We start from the raw sequence: 21,439 nt of genomic DNA, 5'->3' as shown, positions 1-21,439 counted from the left end.
ATTTATGATCGATAAACAATGATAAATTGTCTATAAAAAAAAAAAATGTGGGAAAAAACAAAACAAAGCAAAACAAACTATTCATTGTGTAAAATATTTATAGTATTACACTACGTATTTATTTTCTTCTCCATGTTTACTGCTGTATCCATTTTTTTTTTTGGATCCACCAATCTTTCACCAAAGGGCGACTGAGTGGGGGCGTATTGGATCCACACCTTGACAGTCGTCATGTGATGAAAAAAAGTTATTTAAAGCCAAACTTTAAAGTCATGTGATCACAAAAAAGCAAAAATGGCGGAAGGCGATTCATCAGGTATAAAATCCAGCAAGTTTAGGCACAGAGCTAGACCAACGTATCTTTGTTTAGCTACCAAGAGTAGCTTAATTTTGCTATTTAATGCAAGTTTAACTTATGTTTGATATACTTTAAATCAACTTAAAATACACAAAACTAAATTTGAGCATAGCTCAGTTACTGGGGTCTTGGTTTATATAAATTTATAAATATGTATGCACCTTATTGATATATACTTTTATTTTCACAGATGAATAAGCTACATACATATTTATAAACCAAGACCCAAGTACCTGTGAATTTGCGTCGTGCTAAAATTTCCACTTTTACGGTATCTTATGTGTAAATTAAAACAAACTTAAATTTATTATATAGGTATTTAATGCATCAACAATGTAAAATTATTCACCTTGCAATTTTCTAGGGAGTGTGGAAAACATTAAGAAATGGGAAGAGCTGGCTTCAGATGGGGATGAAGCCAGTCAGGTGCTCTTAGGAGAGCACTATCTAAAGCTGGCTGACTCAGGTTCAGAGGAGGATAGGCAAAAATACGGGAAAATAGCCGTCACGTGGCTGATAGAGGCCTCCAAACAGGGAAATGAGAAAGCGGATGAACTCCTGAACAAATGTCTCCAAACAAAAACAGGTATTAAAATGTGGAAAGCTATTATAATCTTTGTGCCAAAAACTGTATCATGATGAGGGTTAAATATTTATAGGTGTTAACCCTTTGTGTGCGGGAACCCAATATATTGGGTCTGACGTCATAAACGCTACCGTGCGGGAACCCAATATATTGGGTCTGAGTTTGGAATTAGCACTTCGTAACATAAAACTTTGTATAGAACGTATAAATGAGTTGTGAATTACTAAAAATCTATCAATATGTATTATAAAACTACTATACATTGAAAACTAGGTAATTAAGATGTGAAAATCTGCGAATTATTTGTGAAATTGTGATTTGAAGTGAAGGTGTTGGCGTTTGTTACGATGAAAAGTCAGTCCGCTATTTTTGGAAACAGGGAAAAAACGCGCATGTAATAAATATCTACTAACTTGCTCAAATATAAAGGAAAATAAAGAAATAAATCCAAAAAATAGTTAATACTCAATAATTCTAATAAATTTGTGTTAGTAGACTTAAAATTACTTAGAAATTTTCGATATCTTAGCAGAAAAACTCTGGTTAACTTGAGTTGACCTTAACCTTGCGAAGTTCTTCCTGTTAAAACGAAAGTAGGATGCACATGCTACTGAACTTCAGTCTGAAGCATATCGAGAGCTTATATGGTCGGCAAAGTTTTATATTTTGGACATACGGTAGTTATTATTTGTTTATTTGGTGTTTTGTAAGTAGACATACATTACACCGTCTAAATAAAAACAATAATGCGCGAGATTGAACCTGGCAAGTCACAGACGTTTTTCTGTGCACGTTGTTTACATACGTAAATCAAGCTTTGCTTTGAAATAAAGGTTAACAAAAAATAATTTGAAGCATCTTGTTAATTAAAAGCATTTTTTTTTTTTAACAATAAATAAACAAATAAATAAGTAAACATTTTTTTTTTAAATCTAAAGACCCATTTCAAAAATGTTGAAAGATAAAAAAAGGTTCCATCTAATAAAAGTAATAAATGTGGAGGACCTTGAACATTGTAGAAAATTTTCCAATGAGTTATTGCATTAATAAGTGAGTGAAAAAGAGATATATAGAGAATATATATCCATCAACATATTTTTGTGATCAAGCAAAATTAATTCATGATACACGTATTCGAAATATACACAATATGAATTTTATAATTGACAATCATGGAGTCAATTAAGTGGCCCTAATTACACCTAAAAATTCTGGTTTAAAGCTGCTTGATGTTCCATCTATTTGGGAAAACTTTCCAATATTTTTTTATAACAGTATATGATAAATTGTAAAATTTTTAGCACAATTAAAAATAAACTTGATTTTTTCTATATAGTGTCTTCAAATGTAAGCTAGTTATCAGAAAAGATGCATTGATGCATTTGATCATGTGCATATACATGAAAATGGTAAAAAGTGATGAAAAAATTTTGAAGTGCTGATTTTCCCTGAAATGACTGTCATTTATGTAAACTGTGGTATTTGTTTTATTTCAGTAAGTGATAAAATACCATTTTTATTTCCTTGATGAGGATTATAATATAGACTCTCAATAATTTCAAAACCAAAATATGATCTGGGATCTTTGGTATCTTAGAGTTAGATTTCTTCAAGGCATTTACATACTCTAGTTTGCATGGGACCTAATTAGTAAGTGAAAATTGCACATTTCCTCCACTTTTTATTTTTATTTTATTAAAAACCAAAAGACTGCCCCAACATATACATGCACACACAAAATTATAAAATTCACTGGTTAAATAAATGGTAACTCTACAGTTTAAAATTAAGATGAATTGTCATTTTTGTAGGCATAAGAAGGAGATCAGAGTCTTTAGAATGAGTAATTTGTAAATTGTATGGACTTGCATGTACATCTGTTCAATAAATAACAATAAAGACTGGGTAATACAGCAAAACTCGTTTAGTACGAACACGAATGTTGCGAATTTACAGATATAGCAAAGTCAATTTGGATACCCAGCTAAATAAATTTAATTGATTTCTTATACAGTTATAACGAATTACAGATATTGTGAAGTAATTTCATAGGTCCCAGTGACTTCGTTATAACTGAGTTTTACTGTAGGAATTGTACTTCTCAAACTCAAAAGTACACACTGTACAAGTTTTCACCTACTAATATGTAATATGTCCTCTAGTTTACAAATTCATAAGGCCCAAGAAGCTTCTACATTCCATCCCTTCTAGATATGTAACAGTAAATGAATACAGAAAAAAGGCTATGATTTGCTGTGAGAATTTTTTTATCAATGATGGTGAAATTTTTTTTTTCAAAAATGCAAATTCCTGTGCAATTACGTATCAACAAAGATTACATTTTGGTCTCCAAAGATATGTTTATAATATGAATGGTTACTAAGAATACAAAGAAATCCCATAGTGGAAATAAAATATAAATTTCATTACTATATACAGGGTTATTTTTGCCCCGTGTTATTTTCGCCCTTTTGAACTTGTGAACAATTTTGCCCTGTTTTAAATTCACCCAGTCATAGTTCTGTTTAGGAAATTATGAGGTGTAATTTGAATTTTGCCCAATCAAGGAGAGGGTGAAAGGGGAAAAAAATAAAACAGGGGCGAAAATTTCCCTGTATACAGTATTAGGAATAATATTTTTTGTTGAAGTAAAGATTCAGGCACATTTAAAACTTGTGTAATAGGAAAGAAGAAAATGTATGGTAACTATGGTTGGACCAGGAATTAAACTCAGGAACCCTGCTTCACTAGTCAGTACCGTGCTCTACCGAATGAGCTACCCAGGTTGATACCCATAGCACAACCATTACATATCCCTCCTTAAAGTTATCTTTATCCTTGCAGACACAACCCAAATTCTTATTAGCCCCTGACAGGACTTTCACTTGCAAATCCAGAGGGGTCAATAGCATCAAATATGTAACAAGGAAGGAGAAAATGCACGGCTGGACCGTGAATCGAAGAAGGGGCCCCTGCATCACCGGTCAGATGCGCTACTGACTGAGCTTACTTGGCCTATATCCATGACCCATACCATTAGACTTGCATAAACTTAAAAGTATTTCATAATATATTGATTGATATTATGGTACATATCTGTCAACCATCATTAACTAAAATCAATTGAAAAAAAATCAAAACTGTTATTCACCAGTGACCACATTGAACGAAGTCATTTTTGAAAACATTATAAATGACTGTTAAAGGTGCTTAAATTTCTAAAATTTAAAGTACTAGTTTTCCTGCTGGCAATTATTGTTGCCAGCCAGGAATAAAACTTCTAAAATAAATGCCACATATTTCTTACAGAGTGAGAAGTACTGTGGGAGGAAAGTTGACGAATATGTAAACTTTACAAATAACACGGAGAAATGCATTTTCTTCAATAAAAGCAAATTTTAAATAAAAAAAAAAAGATTTGAGAATTACTAGTAAGAGTATATTTAGAGCTGTTAGATACCAGTCATTAGAAAATAAGACCTCTATATCTTAGTTTAAATGTTATTATATTTATTTTTTAATTTATTTAACATATTGACTGCTTTAATTTGAAAATGAATACTAGTAACAGCAATTAGTTCATTGTTGTGCCAATTTGCTCCAAGATTTCCCAACCTTGAAAACTGCATATTCTTTGAGGATCATACTTTCTTATATGATTGCCTATATTTCTTAAAATAATCACTGGTTTTATATTTACAGGCTAATTGAATCTTCAATTTATACTCTTTTCAGTTAAAATCTGAAAAAAATCCATTAACTTGAATCAGAATTCACTTAAACCTACATGAATATATCCCTTACTCAGATAAGTATACAATGACTTTTCACAATATAACGGTATATATAACATTGACTTTATCATTGAGTTATTGTTTAAATTAATTTTTTTTTTGCATAATATTAAACTAAAATTGAATTTTTAAAGCGATTGATTTATTTTTTTTCATCAAAGTGCAATATTTTCTCTGAAAAATATAGTTAAAATGCTAAAAAGTCATTTTTAAAATAAATTTTTTGAAAATGTGGTTTCCATGGCAACATAAAATATTAGATTTAAAAAAAAAATAGTATAGATTAAAAAACATAACATTTGCTATATATTTGCCAAATTTCAAGCAAATTGGTTGTCAACAATTTTAGATATTTGCATTTTAGTACACCATTGTGATAATTTTGTTGATATTACAAAACAACTCAGTCCTGAGGTTACAGAGCACGTAAAACAAGTCAGCACACAAAGGGTTAAGTTTGCATTCACATTTTACCTGGTAAAGTATACTGATTTTATACAGATATCAAATGAATCAATTGCGTGAACATATACATATATCATTTAACTTACAAAAAAGATATATTTTAATTATACAGTGTATATATTATGTAGTCGTACTGTACAATATGATAAATGCTGGATGACTGGACAAATAGAACCCCCAATGTTTGTAACTATAATAGAAGGCCCAATATTTTAATATGTTTGAGATATCAGGATCCTTAAAATTCTGTTCCTGTATAAAATTTTAGATAAATGATCCTTAAAATTCTGTTCCTATATAGAATTTTAGATAAATGACCCTTAAAATTCTGTTCCTGTATAGAATTTTAGATAAAAATTTTCTCCTAAGAATTTAATTTTCATGATATTTTTTGCATTTACTGTCCAATGCAACATGCTACCATCATTTTCTTTCCCAAAACAGGTTCGATAACGTTGATGTTTAAATTTTCACGAAAAGTAAAATAATATTGAACTCATTCCAGGTGTGGATGACTCCAACAGAGAGGTAATAGACTGGTGCCTAGAAACCTCAGATGTTGAGAAAAAGATCCGGCGAGCCGCCAAAAACATGTTCCGAGCCATCAACGGCACTCAGAGGGAAGTTCTGTCTCGAGCCGATTACATAGAATCCGTCAAAAAACTCGCTGGGGGAGATAAACTGGAGGAAAAACTACTCCTGGCAGCAGGTATTTGTTAACAGATCATGTAAAACAAAGATATACACATACTGTGGAATCAATACAAATTTACTGTACGTGGGGTCTAATGCGTGGGGATTTCATGGGTCACACTTATACCCACAAATTTATATCCTTACAAATGTTTAGTTTGGAAACATATAAATTCATTGATCTGCCATATAAACAAGTCATCCAAGAAAAATGCTAAGACTTTTGTTAGCTCATGAACATTGACCCCCACTAACTAAAATGATTCCATGGTGCATGTTTCACTTCAAGACCACCCCTTCTTCCCTCTAATAACAAGAACAGTAATAAACCACTATATATTTTGTGTCATTTCTTCTCATGTCAACTGAGTTTACATAGAAGCACATGGATGAGTAAAAAAAATTACGCATGCACCAACACAGAGGCACTTGTATTGCTTGAATTCAATTTTTAATAATAATTTGTACAAAACAGCATCAAAAATGGAGATGATTTACAAAGGTACTTAAAATTAATTAAACTTGTCCATTTTAAGGAAAGAAGATTGGTGATACGATTAGTGAAACAGAATTCGTCAAAGTCCTATCTAAGAAAATTCAAGGGCAGATAACTCTATCTCCTGACGAAATGGGTGAAGGCTCAGTGGAGTACAAGCATGCTGGCCTGTATGAAAAGGTATGGTAATTTGCCAACCAGAGAGTATGGCCAAAAAGGGCAAAAATTTCTCTGTACAGAATTTGATAATTGTGCTGACCCTTTAACTCATGTGATACTTTTCAAAATAATTATTTAAAATGCTTTTTCCCTTACCTCCAGGTAACCCGATATCCGAAAGAGACAGCAGTAGCCCTGTATGAGACTGGATTAGAGTATGTTTCTAAGGAGGGGCTGGACTTTGTGATGAAGATGATCCCCACCAATCAGATTTATCTCCTCTCCGTCTTCTTCCTCTACAGCTTCATCAGTGCTGCTCTCATCTTCCAGGTTGTCCCCCTTGTCATATTCTACCTCACCTTTGGGGTCATGGGGGTCACGACCCTTCAGATGTTCTACAAGAAAAGGAAATTGAAGGAAGCAAGCAAGCTTGCAGATGTTCTGAAGACGTATGACGTTGGCGTTGACGTAGAGCAGACAACGTCTCAGTTTACATGGAACTCGCTGACTCCTTATTTAGTCTTCTTTGGTGCTCTACCCCTAATGGTGGTTAGTTTTTCACTAGCAAACAAGACTTACATCCCTTGTTCTGAAATCTGTGTTCTTTGTGGGGTTCTCTCAGCCATTTGCTTTGTTGCACTTAGTGATCATTATGATTTGCTGACATTGTTGTCTCTCTTTTGTAATCTTCTCTCTGCCTTACCAACTTTCTTTCATCATTTCCCACAGATACCATTTTTCACCAAACTTCTTCATATATTTACAGATGCAATATTTACAATTAATTGTGGTTCAGGGTTTAAGATCCATTTTGGGATCCCTTCCCTGGCTTTTCTGCTGATCCCACTTATCTTTGTTATAATGGCTGCCCAGAAGTCCTGGAAAGGTGTGTACAGAGTTCTTGTTCCACATCTCGTCTGCTACTTTTGGTTCAACCTTATGCTAAGTTTCTTTCCATTTTCGTCTTGGAAAGGTTTGATAAGAGCCACACTGGGTTATTTCCTCTTGCCATTTCTGATTCCCCTTGCCTTGTTGATCATTGCTGGAGGCATCATCTATATGTTTTACAGTCTCCTTCATACCCAAATCTTTGGAAAGCTTTTGATCACTTTGATCTTTGCTGCAGTTCCATTGTTGATGACGCAGACAAAACTTTTTGTTGGAAAGAAGTTAGAAAGTAAATTTAAACCTGTGAAGATTGCCATTATGGTTGTATTTGGTGTTCTGGCTATACTTCCTCTAATTTTTATCCGTCTTCCTACAGCGAAAACCCCAAAACCATTTAATATGTCTTTCACAGAATATATGGACTTTTGTGGGGACAATGAACTTGACAAGAGCTTTAAATGTCTACACCTTGAAGGACAAAAAGTTACATGGAACGGAAAATTTTCACGTGCTGAAATTAAGAGTGTGGCAAATAATATTGAACCACTCCTAAGTGCATTTCCTGGTTTTATTGCAAATGAAATTCGTTGTTTATATGGACAAAAATTTGGAGATTGTGATGATGCAAATAAGACAGAATCAGACCGCAAACTCTGTCGAACTATGGATGATCTTGGTCACGAATGTCATTTAAGGAATCTGGACAAGTACACCTTTGAAGTTTATATTTCAATGCCACAGTATGTAATAGCAGAGTTAGATGCTGGTCACAGCTTTAGAGAGACCCTGTCAGCTTTGCAGGTTAATGACGAGGTAGAGTTCACGGGAACACTGGTTAAGGGCCTGGGCACAAGGAACCCCAAACTGGTGCTAAGACACATTACATGTACCAGCAGGCAGCTGGATATCATGGTGGATCTGGAAGAAGAAAGCGTAGAGGAAATAGTGAAGAGGGAACTTAATAACGCCATCACCGTCACATTTAACTTCTTTTGGTACCCTCTCGTGGAGTACTCACCTTGAACTCAATAATGCCATTACCATCTCCTTTAACCTCTTTTGGTACCCTATTGTTGAGTACGCACCTTGAACTCAATAATGCCATCTAAGACTCCTTTAACCTCGTCAAGTACCCTCTTATGGCCATGGAGTACTCACCTTAAACTCAATCACAGTAACCTCTTGTAGAATGTGCACCTTGAATTAGTTTTTTATGAAATCAGGGCATGTATTTTTTTTGGTTGCTAATTATATAATAATTTAGTTTTCATGTTAATTGAAAAAAAAATCATTGATAGATACAAGTCACACATTTAAAAAAGAAACTAAGAAATCAGGAATTGTGTACTGAAAAGATTTGAGAAGATCTGTTTTTCTTTCTATACCGGTACATGTATGTTTTCAATATAATTTGCAATACATGCAGATTCATTCTGAGTAATTAAAAAAAAATGCAGTTATTTTTGCAAAATGTATATATAGTCTAGTCTGTATGCATGTTAATAACTTAGACAAGATTTTGTTATTTATTTAATATTAAAATACTCTTAATTAGAACACACTGTTGACAGTTATTGGAATATTGGAATGTTATGCATTTATATTGAATAATTATTTATTTTACTATCATTTATATATTTTTGTATGTTTTTTGTTTATAATAATTTTGTAAAATTGATTTTGTCCCAATTCATCTTGCATTCTATGATTTTATAATTGTAAAGCATGGAAGGAATATGTTGAATGTTGCAAATACAATATATATGTAACTATATATATCTATAAATATTAATAAGATGTTAAAAATATACTGTTTATCCAATGCACCTCATTATTTTTTTTAAATCATTATCCATGGCAGTTGTAGAGATATCATGTATGCATCTACATAGATACATTTACTGGTAATAATCATTATAATATGTTGACATGTTTTTAAAGCCCATTCAGATTTTTTCGTTTGAACCAATTCTTAGCAAACATTATATAGAGACAAATAATTTTTGATAGAAATTTATTGCAATATAATCATTTGAAAATTATAATTTTTTTTTTTTATAATACTAGTAATCTTTGCTATCTTTATAAGCAAAAAATTATTAATGTTTGCTGTTGTGTGACATTTATGAAATTTTGTAATTGAGTATAACATATTATTCTTTGTGGCAAAGGCACCTTACATTATTATTCTTTTAATAAAAAATATACCACCTACCTAATAATAAACTTAGGCAGGGGGTATAATTTTTTATAAAAAGAAAAATAAGTAACATCAGGTGCCTGTGCATTGTGGCACAAAAACTTTTTTGTGATCAGCATATCTAGATAGATTGTTTTGATTCATAGTATAAAAGTTTTAAGATTCTGCAGTTTTTGAAAATTTCAAGCTTGCGATGTTTTGAGTATACCACAGGATAGGAGTGATGCATGTAATATTGTTTAGAATGGCTCTTGTTTAATCAACCAAGGTTTAGACCATGCATATATATATGTATTTATATATCTTTGCAGTGTTTTTATACATTTATTTGAATTGTTAATTTTCTGCTGTATTTTGTTAAATTTGTTAAAAATTTTTTTCTGTTTTTAGTTGAAATATATACAATCATGTAATCTGATGGTAGTTGCAATTGAGACCCTTCCCAATTAAATTCATCATTACATGTACTTGACATAAACCTTGCCAGCAAAATAATTTTCTGATGTCTTTCATGAGTTTATATTGACTAAAGAACGTACAGTTTTGTAAATCACTGATTATTACACTTGTATACATGTACTTCCTATGATACATTGCATTTAATGGAATTGATAAAAATGGAATACTTTTAATTTAATGACGGTTTAATTTTCAATTTTTGGACGAAAAAAAATTAGATTTTATGCTGAATGTTACTAACATTCCTCTGACCAAATGTAAAATGAGCATTAATCTGAGGTAGTAGCGATCTATGTGAGCGGATCAAAGGATCTGGGGCTCGTATCATAAAGCTTGCTAAGTTTTTGACTTAAGTAGGGTCGTAAGTACGGTTTAGGCATATTCTTAGGACCTGTCTAAGTACTACTTAAGTATGTCTTAAACCGTAACATAAAGCGAACTAAGCTAGGTCTTAGCTAAGTCAAACTTATGTTAAAAATATTTCATATGAGTTAACTTATGCTTTTTGATTTTATATAGATATATTGCTAAAAGTGATTCAGTTAGGGTTTTAATTAATTACATATTAAAGTTGACGTCCTTGCCTATCGGTTTAAGTTATGTTAGATTAGATTTCGTATTAAAATTATAATTACGTTATAGATTATTCTGAATGTTTGAAAACAAATACCGCATGGTCAGAAAGTGGCGATTTGTGGTTCATCGTAAATGTACGACAATTGTTTTATCACCTGAGATGTCTTCAGTTTACCTTTTGTAACTCTTTTGTTTTGACAAATGTTCACATACCCTGTTATTATCGCAGACAAGAAAAGATAATCGACCGCCTATCAACTTGAAATTGAAACTCTAAAAAGTTCAATACATTTTGAATCCCCGCTATGTATCAGGCCATGCATGTCAGAAGCAAAAACTGCAGAAGTTTTATGATAAACTCATTTGCAATTTAATCAAGGATACAAAAAAAAATCCGTAAAATGAAACTTCATATTTACATGTATGCTGTGTTGGGAGTAATCCCTAAAATTAAATGTATGTATATGTATGTTGTGTTGGGAGTTATATCGGAATCAGTGATAAGCCCCCCCCCCCCCCACCCCAACGAAAAAATAAAATTCTAAAATCAGCGTCAAGTAGAGATAATTATTTTCTTTAATGCATAATATGAATAGAGGAATGTTTTAACATCGAAAGTCAACATTAAATAATTCTAAATATATGTACAAGAAAGTTAAGATATACTTAAGTCACCTCTACCGGCCACCTAAGTTTTGCTAAGATTGCCAAATCTTAGTACGCTTCTAGTTACGGTCTTAAGTTTTAGACTGTACTTAAGTCCTACTTAAGCACGGTCTTAGACTTAAGTAGCCTTTATGTTACGACCTCCTGGTTTTAATCAGATTGAACAAGCACCAATTTGAGAGTATTAAAGAATAAATGTTCTCTTCCAGCAATAAGGCACATAGAGAAGGTAAATATGCACATAGGAAGGTGGGAGGGGAGGGGTTTCTGGGGACTGCAGTGATACCCCCGGTGGATGCAGGACAAACTGATTCTGGTGGGGCGCAGGGGAGAATCGTGAGTTTTACGAACATTATTAGTCATTTTCTGCATAATTGATTAACGCAACACTATTTATCGATGTATTGGTTTTGCTGTGAATGTTGAAGACTTTCAGAAACAAGCTGTTATAAATTTTATTTTCAAGAATTATGTATTTTACTTCAAATTCTGTTATTTTTAAGTATCCTACTGTACATAGCATTCGTTGACGTGGATGAAATTAAATTATTTGTTTAAATATCGACGTGTCATACAACAAACAGATACTAGTATTAATTTTTAAGTAAACAATTGATTAGGTTGCGGTGAACATTCAATAAAAGATCTGATTATATAGACACGAATATTGGAATTTAATTTGAAAAAAAAATATTACACAAAAATAAAATTTTATACCGAGTTACTTCTCTTTCTCTACTTTATTCTAAGAGATAGATTGAAACAGGTGTTTTCGTTTAGTATATTTATGTTCACTTATTACATATTAATAAGTGTTGGCTCTTTATACGAAAATATAGCCAAAATAAACTTCTATATGATAGTAGTATTTGATGACCTTAATATTCAATTTTCAACTCTCTCATTTATGTATAACATAATACCTGCATACAGTTTTTGCTTCCCACTTTATTCTGTACACAAGAGCATTGTGTACCTACATGTAAAACAATATTTTAAACAAGGCAAGGCATCGACAAACAAGTTGATGAAACCAAGATAGTAACAGTGTAGAGTAAAGTCAGTATTTGGAAAATTCTACGTATGGTCGATACCTTCCTGACGAATAAAATCTAACATAAAGTGGAATGCAAATGCTTTCAGGAGGTTTTTTTTATACAAATTGCCTGACCATTATTTACACATTAGATTGTCTACTTTTTTCCCGTTTGCTGATCATAATAAGGAGCATACGACGGGTGTATCCGTCCAAAATGGGATGGTCATTCTTCCATTACACCTTATCCCACTCTTTTGTTTTTGCTTTGCTTGCGATTTTGTTTAGTTTTAAACTTTTGAACTTGATAACTGTGTGGTACATATACATGATGTACTTCCATGTTTTTGTCTCTGAATATTTGGAGAAACAGAATCTTTGTGTATTAAATTTTTAACATTTTACAACAGAAACATGTTTATTTTTGAGTGCAATTTTCACAAAAGAAGTAGTTATTTCCGACAAGAATCCATCTCGTGCAAAACCGAATAGACTTTTTTCTATTTATCTTGCAGAATAGTTATATAATATATGAAACATATGGAGGTAACGGACAGTATTCAAGATTAAAAGATCGACTAACAATTAGTATGAAAAACGTCAGTTAGCATTTAAATTAATGAAAAATTGTGTTTGCTGACAAGGACATTGTATCGACCATACAATTTATAAAATGACTTTTATTAGACAAGACTACTGATGTTCTTGTTTGATCAACTTGTTTGTCAATAACTTACTTCGTTTTAGAGATTGTTCATACGTAGAGCATGCCCTTGCCTATTGAATGAATTATCAGGGACTTGATTTGGAAATCTAAGGATCATAAATTCAATTTAATTTTAAGGAGGGTTTATGGATTGATTTGCAATTTTAAAAACAGCTACATGTATTTGGAAAAAGTGATTTAAAAAAACATATTTGCATTCGCCAAGCACTATTTTTATCCGAAAACATTTGTTACAAATGATTTAACTACTTGAAATCATGATTATTACAACTGTTTTTATTTACTTTTTGATCTGTGGAATCCATATAGGGCAATATTTTCCGTATCAAAGGTTCCCACAAGTTGATTTCGTTAATTAGTATAATGAATGGTAGATCAAACTCACATTGGTTAGCAAAAAAGGTTAAAAGTATGAAACACGGAAATACGATTTTTGTTAATTAGGAAAGTAATCTGCGAGTATACATGTATGTAGAATTTTTAAAGGTTGAATTAAACCATGTTTTTCGAAAATAAAGTTATAATAATATGCCTCACACATGTCAAAAACAAAGATGATATTTTTATCAGCCTTGTCTGCTTGAACCATTACATATATGAAATTTATGGAGATAACGAACAGTATTCAAGTTCAAAAGTCCATTAATACAAAACAAAATAGGAGCAGAACAATTGCAAACACGGACCTTCAAATCATCAGCGGTGGGATCAGGTGCCACAATGTTTTATAGTCCCTTTAACTCCTACATCACATCAAAAGTGAAAAGGGATCGAGGATAGATGGTTTGTATTTTGTCTTTTAATCTAGACAAGTCATGATACGGTTTATTGATTATGCTTTTGCAAAGGAAGAAAGAAGGGTCTTTTCCCTTAAAAATGTCATTTCTATTTTAAAGCATCCTCAGTAGTTATGGACACTATATTCATAAACCATGTCCAACGGGAATGGGGGGGGGGGACTACAATGGGTGGCAGAATTAAATAAAGAAATTCAAAGGAAAAAATCGCTAACTTGAAAAAACAAAACAAAATAAAACACAGGTGATGACCAGTCATATTTATCAAAAATTGGTACAAATTTAGCAAATGTAAGCAATACTATGACAGAATTTTTTTTTTAAATGCTGCATTTTGCGTTTGCACTCCGCATGGCAACAGAAAAATATAGCAGATTGTTACCGATATGTTTAAGAGATTTTATAGGCTTCTTCAATGATTTAAAATGCTTTTCATGACTGACTGAAAAAACATTTCTTTCAATGGAATATGACGATGACGTGCAGTAATCAAGCTCAAAAGTCCATTGAAAAAATAAACATTGAAAGTAGAGAAAACACGGACCTCAAAGAACTTCAGAGTTTGGATCATGCGCAGTGGAGTTTTTCGTGTTTTATGTTGTCAATAAAAGGTTATTTGATCATGACTGACATATCTGGGACTCTAAGTAGAAAGTATATTATCCCCATTCCTATATTTACATTGCGGACGTGACAAAAACCTCCTTACAACCTAGTTACATTAAAAGATAATTTTCCCCTGAAGTACTGTTATGCAATGTATACATCATTTGTGATTTTTTTTAAGTATGAACATTCCCTTAGCAAATGCTAGTACACTATACTAGTATATTGTTTTTTCCTATTGATTAAATGGTGTTGCAAAACAGGATATAACACACACACAAAAATCATCGTCTGTTTTAACCTTTTCCTTTCATCACTTTCTGAACTGAAACTGCTCATTAGGGACACAAAATTATTTTTAATACCTATTCTAGGTCATCAATGTCCCTTGAGGTTTAAAGCACAATCGTCAATCGTTCATTGTGAATTGGTAATAAACCCCTGTTTTTATTGCTCGATTGGACCATTTTTTCTTGAGTAATTAATCAATCGGAACAAAGCATCTCAAGGAAAGCAATAAAATATACCTAAGGTTCATACTACCATTCAGCCACAACTCATTCTTCTTAAAACATGTAAAAATCTTAAAAATTCAAAATAATAAAACATTCTCAATATTAAATAGATACATTGTTTGCATGATTCTAGACCATAGACGTGTCAAAGGCACGTCATCAAATCCTTAAAGGTAATGATTTTAAGATCCCCTGAAAAAGGAAACCATAAAATCTCTTTGGGAAAGGAGTTTAAGTAATGGGTGTATTCCGAAAGACCCAAACTTTCACTTCAGAAGTACCGAGCGCTTGGAGAAGATTTTGTTGTTAACCTTTCTTATTGACTTAGGCTAGACATGCACGAAGTCTGATTTCGAACCTCCTCACTGAAGAAAATGCATAATATACAGTAAGCTGTTTTAATACAGATATTTGTATCCCAATATGTAACCACTTATTGACAAAGTAGAGATGACGATGGATAGGGCATATGTTAAGAAAACCAGCCAACAACATCACAATAGCCCTTAGTTGGACACCAGATGGAAAGAGAAAGCCTGGACGGCCTAAGAAAACCTGACAAAGGATTGTTGAAAAAGAAATGAGAGACCACAGACTATAATTTGGGGACAACTGGAGAGAAATGCTCAAGATAGAGAGAAGTGGAGAAGTCTAGTCTTTGCCTTATGTGCCCGCGGGGTAGCAAGGAGTAGGTAGGTAGTATAGATATATGTAACCGATAAGTAACAAGGTTTTAGAACCGATGGTTAGGCGTGAAGTCATAAAATACTAGTATATAAAATAAACATATCTCACTTTTTAAATATGATATTGCTTGTTTTGAATATTTTGCTGGCATTTATTACGAACATATAGAACTTTTTAAAAAAAATAATAACAAAATGATTGATTTAAGATATGTTTGCTTCTAATTATAGCATTAATGAGGCAGACAAAATTCCGGATAGATTCCTGATAGCAGGCCTGAATAAAAATGAATCACCAGGAGGAAAAAAGTTAATTGCAATTACCGAACATGAGGATTTTATCAAACGAGAGACGCGTGACAAGCCTGAGCCGATCAAATGACATATATCGTCACGGTTTGTTTAAAGTAAACAGTGTAACATACCAACATTGGTCCTGGGAGATTCAGAATGCCGAAGTTCTGAGAATTGTATATTGTGTATCCTGCCTGATGTTGACATTTAGTCTAAAAGCAGACTGTATTATGTCCACAATCAGTGTTTGGACTAAGCCATTTGTAAAATGAGAGAATATTCCTATGGCTCGTGTCACTTTGAATCGCTAATCTGAGGATTTAGGAAATTTCAACAATTCATTTGCATTGTTTAATTTAGTGAGTCTGTCGATGTGTTTTGAAATCTTTGTCCATGTTTTGATGCATATGATTACATTTTATTCTCTCTCTTATACCTCTTCTCATTAGATAATTGAAATAAAATGCTTTCGGAACATTATACAGATCAACAATGATATTTCAAGGTCATTGTATTTAATCGCTACAGTGTTGCAACAATGATTGACGTTCATTTTAGTGAAATAAATTTTCATTATTATCCGGGGGCTAAAGGCAGACTTAATGGAAGACAGTTTTTTCTCCTTTGATTTTTTATCAGCAAAATGACTTCTTGTAAAACAACTCAGATTATACAGTCAAGTACACTGATGTTGAATTAGCTGTCTCTGCTTTCCGCCAAAGTCGCTAAATAGAATACACCGCTAAATGTAATACGTTTACAGTATTTCCTTTACATTTATGGAATCTTTGGAGGCCGAGTTTTCCAACAAACATTTGGTATTCCAGTGGAAAGTAATTGTGCTCTTTGATTAGATAACCTGTTATGATATTCCTATAATGCAGAATTTAAAAATAAAAACTGCAAGAGAAAAGGAAAGTACTAGCTTTGGCCTACAAGTGAACTTGAAATGATAGACACCACAGAGTCTGCCATATAATAAACGTGATCTCTGCAGATTTTTCTTCGTCAACTTACATTATTTATAAAAAAATTTATTCCAATATCACCTTCTTATGTGTTTATGTTTCCCAAACCTATTCGCTACACAAGAGTTTGCTCTGAGTACCATCAATGATTTAAAGGAAAGCATGCTACTCTCTAATAAGTTGATGTTACAGGGATTTCAACAAACTTTTGTAAAGTTGGCATTTCGTAAACATTATGGTCCTTTTAATGACCTTGTAAGTTTCGCTGACTTGTTTCATACCAATTGTTAAGCCTTTGTTTTTAACCGCATTTACTCTTCATATATTTGGTTTTTTTTAATTTTTATATATATTTTGAGATCAATAACTGTTCGTGTTCTTCACCTTCTCATAATCTTTTAAAAAGAGCTCATCCGAATTTGAAAAAAAAACAAACTGCAGCACGAGTTAAGATGTATTTTAAATGTAAATGTACTGCTCATGTCATGATATATTCCGTCTTATTGTGGGCAAATGCCAAATGGTGATCCTCAACCCATCATTTGTTTTGCAATCATTAGTTCAAAATCATGAAAAATTCTTTCTTTTATGATTTATTGTTTTTTTTCATGATTTTACCAAAAAACGAGAGAGAGAGAGAGAGAGAGTACCCTATCAAACATTTACTTCAGTTAACTATAGTTTACTAAACAGACATGTAGTTAACTAGAATAAATACTTTTATACTTTGATTTACTATGGAACTTTTAATTACGCCATCATATTCAAGTCAGTGAATATTCATACCAAATACGTTATCTCCCTCTGTTTTTGATTAATAAAAATTTATTTGAAAAAAAATTAGGGATGTCAAAATATTAGTTTTCTGTAGTCGAACAATCGATTGCATTATTCGAACGATAGTCGACTATTCGGAGCATTTATTATTTTTTTTATTGCATAGTATTTTTGAAACCTTATTAATTAGAATAAATTGGAAAATTGAAAAAAATGGGGAATTGTAAACACACACTATCCACACCTCCGATGAAAATGATAAATACTGTTTGTTCAATTAATGATTGCCCAAGCTATATATCAAAATGTATTTTATGTAAGATTATTGTGTTAATAATTATCGAACTTAAAAACTTCACGGCTATGCAAATATTGTGCGTTCCTAAGCATTTGAAATTCCTAGAGTTTATAGATATAATTAGTACAAGTCAATTAAATAATTTTCATAGTCCAGTATAGCGTCGCATAATTTACAACGTACAATAACAAAAAAGTCAGCGATTGAGAAATAATTATCGCGGTATGTAATTACTGTATTTTCCATATGTACAATGTGGAAAATTATTTATATACTGTGACTGTGTTTGAGCTCTTATTCGTCGGAGGACCTACACTATACAGCTGTATAGTTTGAGGCAGGACCCTTTTTCAATTTTGAGATAAAAATTTCATTATCACCCCCTGCATTTATTTAATATTCGAATGTTGTTTCATTATTCGATCGTCGATCCATTCGACTAACAGTCGAATAGTCGACTATTCGTTGACATCCCTAAAAAAAAATATACGGTAAAAAATTGTTTTAAATTGTCATTCTATTTCTTATGTTTCAATACATCTTTAACACCAAGAATACGAGAATCGTATTATTCTTCTACCATTTTCTATAGAAAAGAATGAGAAATTCTTAGAACGAAAACGCAATCAATTCTAATAAGGTTAAAATTTGTTTAAAATGTCTGCTTTCTTTAGCACAAAAAAAACATTAGAAGTGATTTTTTATTATCAATTTAAAGTTTAAAGTTAATTAACGGTATTGGAATTAGTGCCAATTTTCCAGGATATTATTAGGCATAGAGGAAGAACTCTAAACAAAAGACGTATCACTAAATTTGTTAAAAAGATAAATAACAAATGAAACAGAAGGTTTTAACTAATGAAATCATAACATATGATACATGTATTGGATAATAGGTCCAAGAATGATTTCAATTAAACTGTGAATTATAAAAATGCACTCCGGGAGAAAAACGGTACATAGTTTCTTAGCTTATAAAGTACGTGTACTTTACGTTCGAAACAAAAACGAACAATAAGCATAACTCTTATAAAAGTTCAAATATTAAAGGCCGATTTCATCTTCTGTGTTTCAATGTATACTAAATCACCTATTTCATGATGTTTACAAGAGTTTAATCAGGGGCATTCCATTACAAATATGAATTTAGCGGTTTGTATTCCTATAAAAACACAACTTCATGTAGATCTGTATATATGAATCCAAGTACAAAGCTAGTCGTTAATCTCATAAAAACAAACAAGTTTTCGGTATGCATAATTATATGTGTCGATAAAACCACTGTTTAGCGTCATGGTTGAAGAATTTGGTTATCATTTGAAACTTGTGAACAACAATTTTTAATAAAACTAACTTACATTTCAAAATGGGTAATTTACACATTTTTATAAAGTGGAATCGGAATGTTCTCCTTTCAAAAAAAATACTCTCTACGAAAAAAGTAACATTCTTTTGCTCGAAGATTGTACTTTTTGTCCCTCAAATAAAAAAGGGTATTTTTTGTTAATGTTTTCTGTTGTGGTAATATATATCCAAGAAATTAATAAAAGCAACATATATTCCTGAAGATTTTGCCCCTGCAATTTTAATTCTATTCGAAAAGATGCGCATACAGAGATGAAAAATGTATGCCATGCAGTGGAGGTCCTCTGGTTTGATTCTGTGAATTTTATTATCATTTGTAAACACATATCCCATATTAAGCAGGATTTAATATCTAAGCCATGGAATATATGAAGATAAGGAACGGTATTCAAGATCAAAAGTCCATTCAATACAAAATTGAAGCAAGGCAAACACAGACCTCCAAAAATCAGAAAATAGATCAGGTGCCACGGAGGAGTGTTTTACAAAAGAGTGGGTTTTCAAGACATGCATGTAATTTTGCAGATAAACCTTTTTACTCAAATTAATATGAATAAAGCTATTGACTTAATTCAATTATTTTAAAGAGATGGATTAATATGCATAAAATACTCGTATATCGAGATAACGAGCAGTATTCAAGCTCAAAAGTCCTACCAAGGTATCAAACGATTACTAGTATACAAACAGAAGGAGAACAAACATGGACCTCTATAACATCATTGGTAGAATCAGGTGCCATGGAGGAGGAACCATCCCCTGCCGACCGGTCACACCTAGCTGATGTGTGCTCCTTGTCATGATCAGAAAATAAGGAAATAACTGAAAGTCCTTCAACAATTCAGTGTTAAAATAATGGCCTAATAATGAATGGACTCTTTAGAAGGCTTTTAAAAAAAATAATTTAGGTCTGTTTCATGGTCCTTGGACTAGATTTTGACTCCTCCATAAACTTCTTTCTAATCATTTGGACAATACACACTTTTATGTGTCTCCGATGAATACCGGTATATGGAGGTTTTTTTTCATAATTTGTGTCAATAAATTGTGACCGATGAATGAAACCAACAGGAACCCGTCACAAAGACGGATGAGGATCGGGGAAAACATTAAGGTTAAAACAGATGACCATTTGTCGAATCATTAGCGAAAAATGAACTGCTTGAATATTCATCACTCATTGTCCCCATAGACCTGATGATATAATTTTTCAATTTGTTTCTGTCACTGCATGGCCATTATTGAATATATTTTCCAGACGAAGAAACAATCAGAGACGAGAGAAAGTGGGTGATTGTGGCTACTTTTCTCTCCATTAATTTCATTTCCATCACTCCTTGTCCCATTATTTCGTCGACAGAATCATTTCCCAAGAACGTTATTGTGTTCATTTAGAAATAATAACCTGCGTTTTTCTGTCTACCTAGGTGAAAATAAATCCATGAAACGTTAAATTCTCCTCAGTATGAATATTTATAGAGAAATATTTTATTGCACCTTTTGTAAGAAACGATCAATGAACGTTCATTCCTATTCTTATGGATTTCATTGAAATCGCTTTTTTTCTATTAATTTCAGTGCTGTCAGTGACAACATTCCTCAGTTCACTCAAACATTAGTTTGTTCTAATGATACTGATATATTTTTGTAAAAAATATCATTTCCATAATTAATAAACATAAAATTGCAGCATACACGTAACTTGCAGTGCAAAATTTGACAGCAATCGTCTTTCAAATTGTGACATTTTAAATAGAGTAATAATATTGTGAATTGACTAATGTTCGTGGATTTGGGAAAAAAAGAAGGGAATACGTCTTAAAAAGATCTCTGGTATATACATGTAGCAAGACTTCTAATTTAGAGATCTGAATAAAGAGTAAATTGAGAATCTCAAAATTAAAAGATCAAAAGTAGATTTTTTTCAAAATTAGTTTTTGGACCAAACAAATATAAACTATATGTATACCTTTCATCCATAGCTTAAATTAAAACTTATTTCATAATTAGATTTTTTTTAGTTTTTCTTT

At 32.0% G+C, this 21,439-nt stretch overlaps 1 protein-coding gene across 1 annotated transcript; it reads left to right on the top strand.

Moving 5' to 3' along the window:
- The first annotated feature begins 269 nt into the window (after positions 1–269).
- LOC134230793 (wolframin-like) lies at positions 270–8,691 on the top strand. The gene is made up of 5 exons (XM_062712644.1): positions 270–316; positions 723–944; positions 5,709–5,912; positions 6,433–6,572; positions 6,714–8,691. Exons 1-5 carry the CDS (start codon positions 295–297, stop codon positions 8,460–8,462), a joined length of 2,337 nt encoding a protein of 778 aa, XP_062568628.1. The 5' UTR covers positions 270–294; the 3' UTR covers positions 8,463–8,691.
- Positions 8,692–21,439: the final 12,748 nt, after the last annotated feature.

This window comes from Saccostrea cucullata, unplaced genomic scaffold (assembly GCF_032062105.1).
Source record: "Saccostrea cucullata isolate Sc308-1 unplaced genomic scaffold, CSIRO_AGI_Scuc_v1 ctg8938, whole genome shotgun sequence".
In the NCBI taxonomy this organism is placed as follows: Eukaryota; Metazoa; Mollusca; class Bivalvia; order Ostreida; family Ostreidae; genus Saccostrea; species Saccostrea cuccullata.
Note: the sequence above shows the minus strand (reverse complement) of the source record. Positions and strands in the feature narration are given on the sequence as shown.

Excerpts from the sequence above, each read along its gene's own strand:
- LOC134230793 (XM_062712644.1), top strand. The coding sequence starts at position 295 with ATGGCGGAAGGCGATTCATCAG. Across the intron at positions 317-722 it reads GGCGGAAGGCGATTCATCAG|GGAGTGTGGAAAACATTAAG; the intron begins GTATAAAATCCA and ends GCAATTTTCTAG. Across the intron at positions 945-5,708 it reads ATGTCTCCAAACAAAAACAG|GTGTGGATGACTCCAACAGA; the intron begins GTATTAAAATGT and ends AACTCATTCCAG.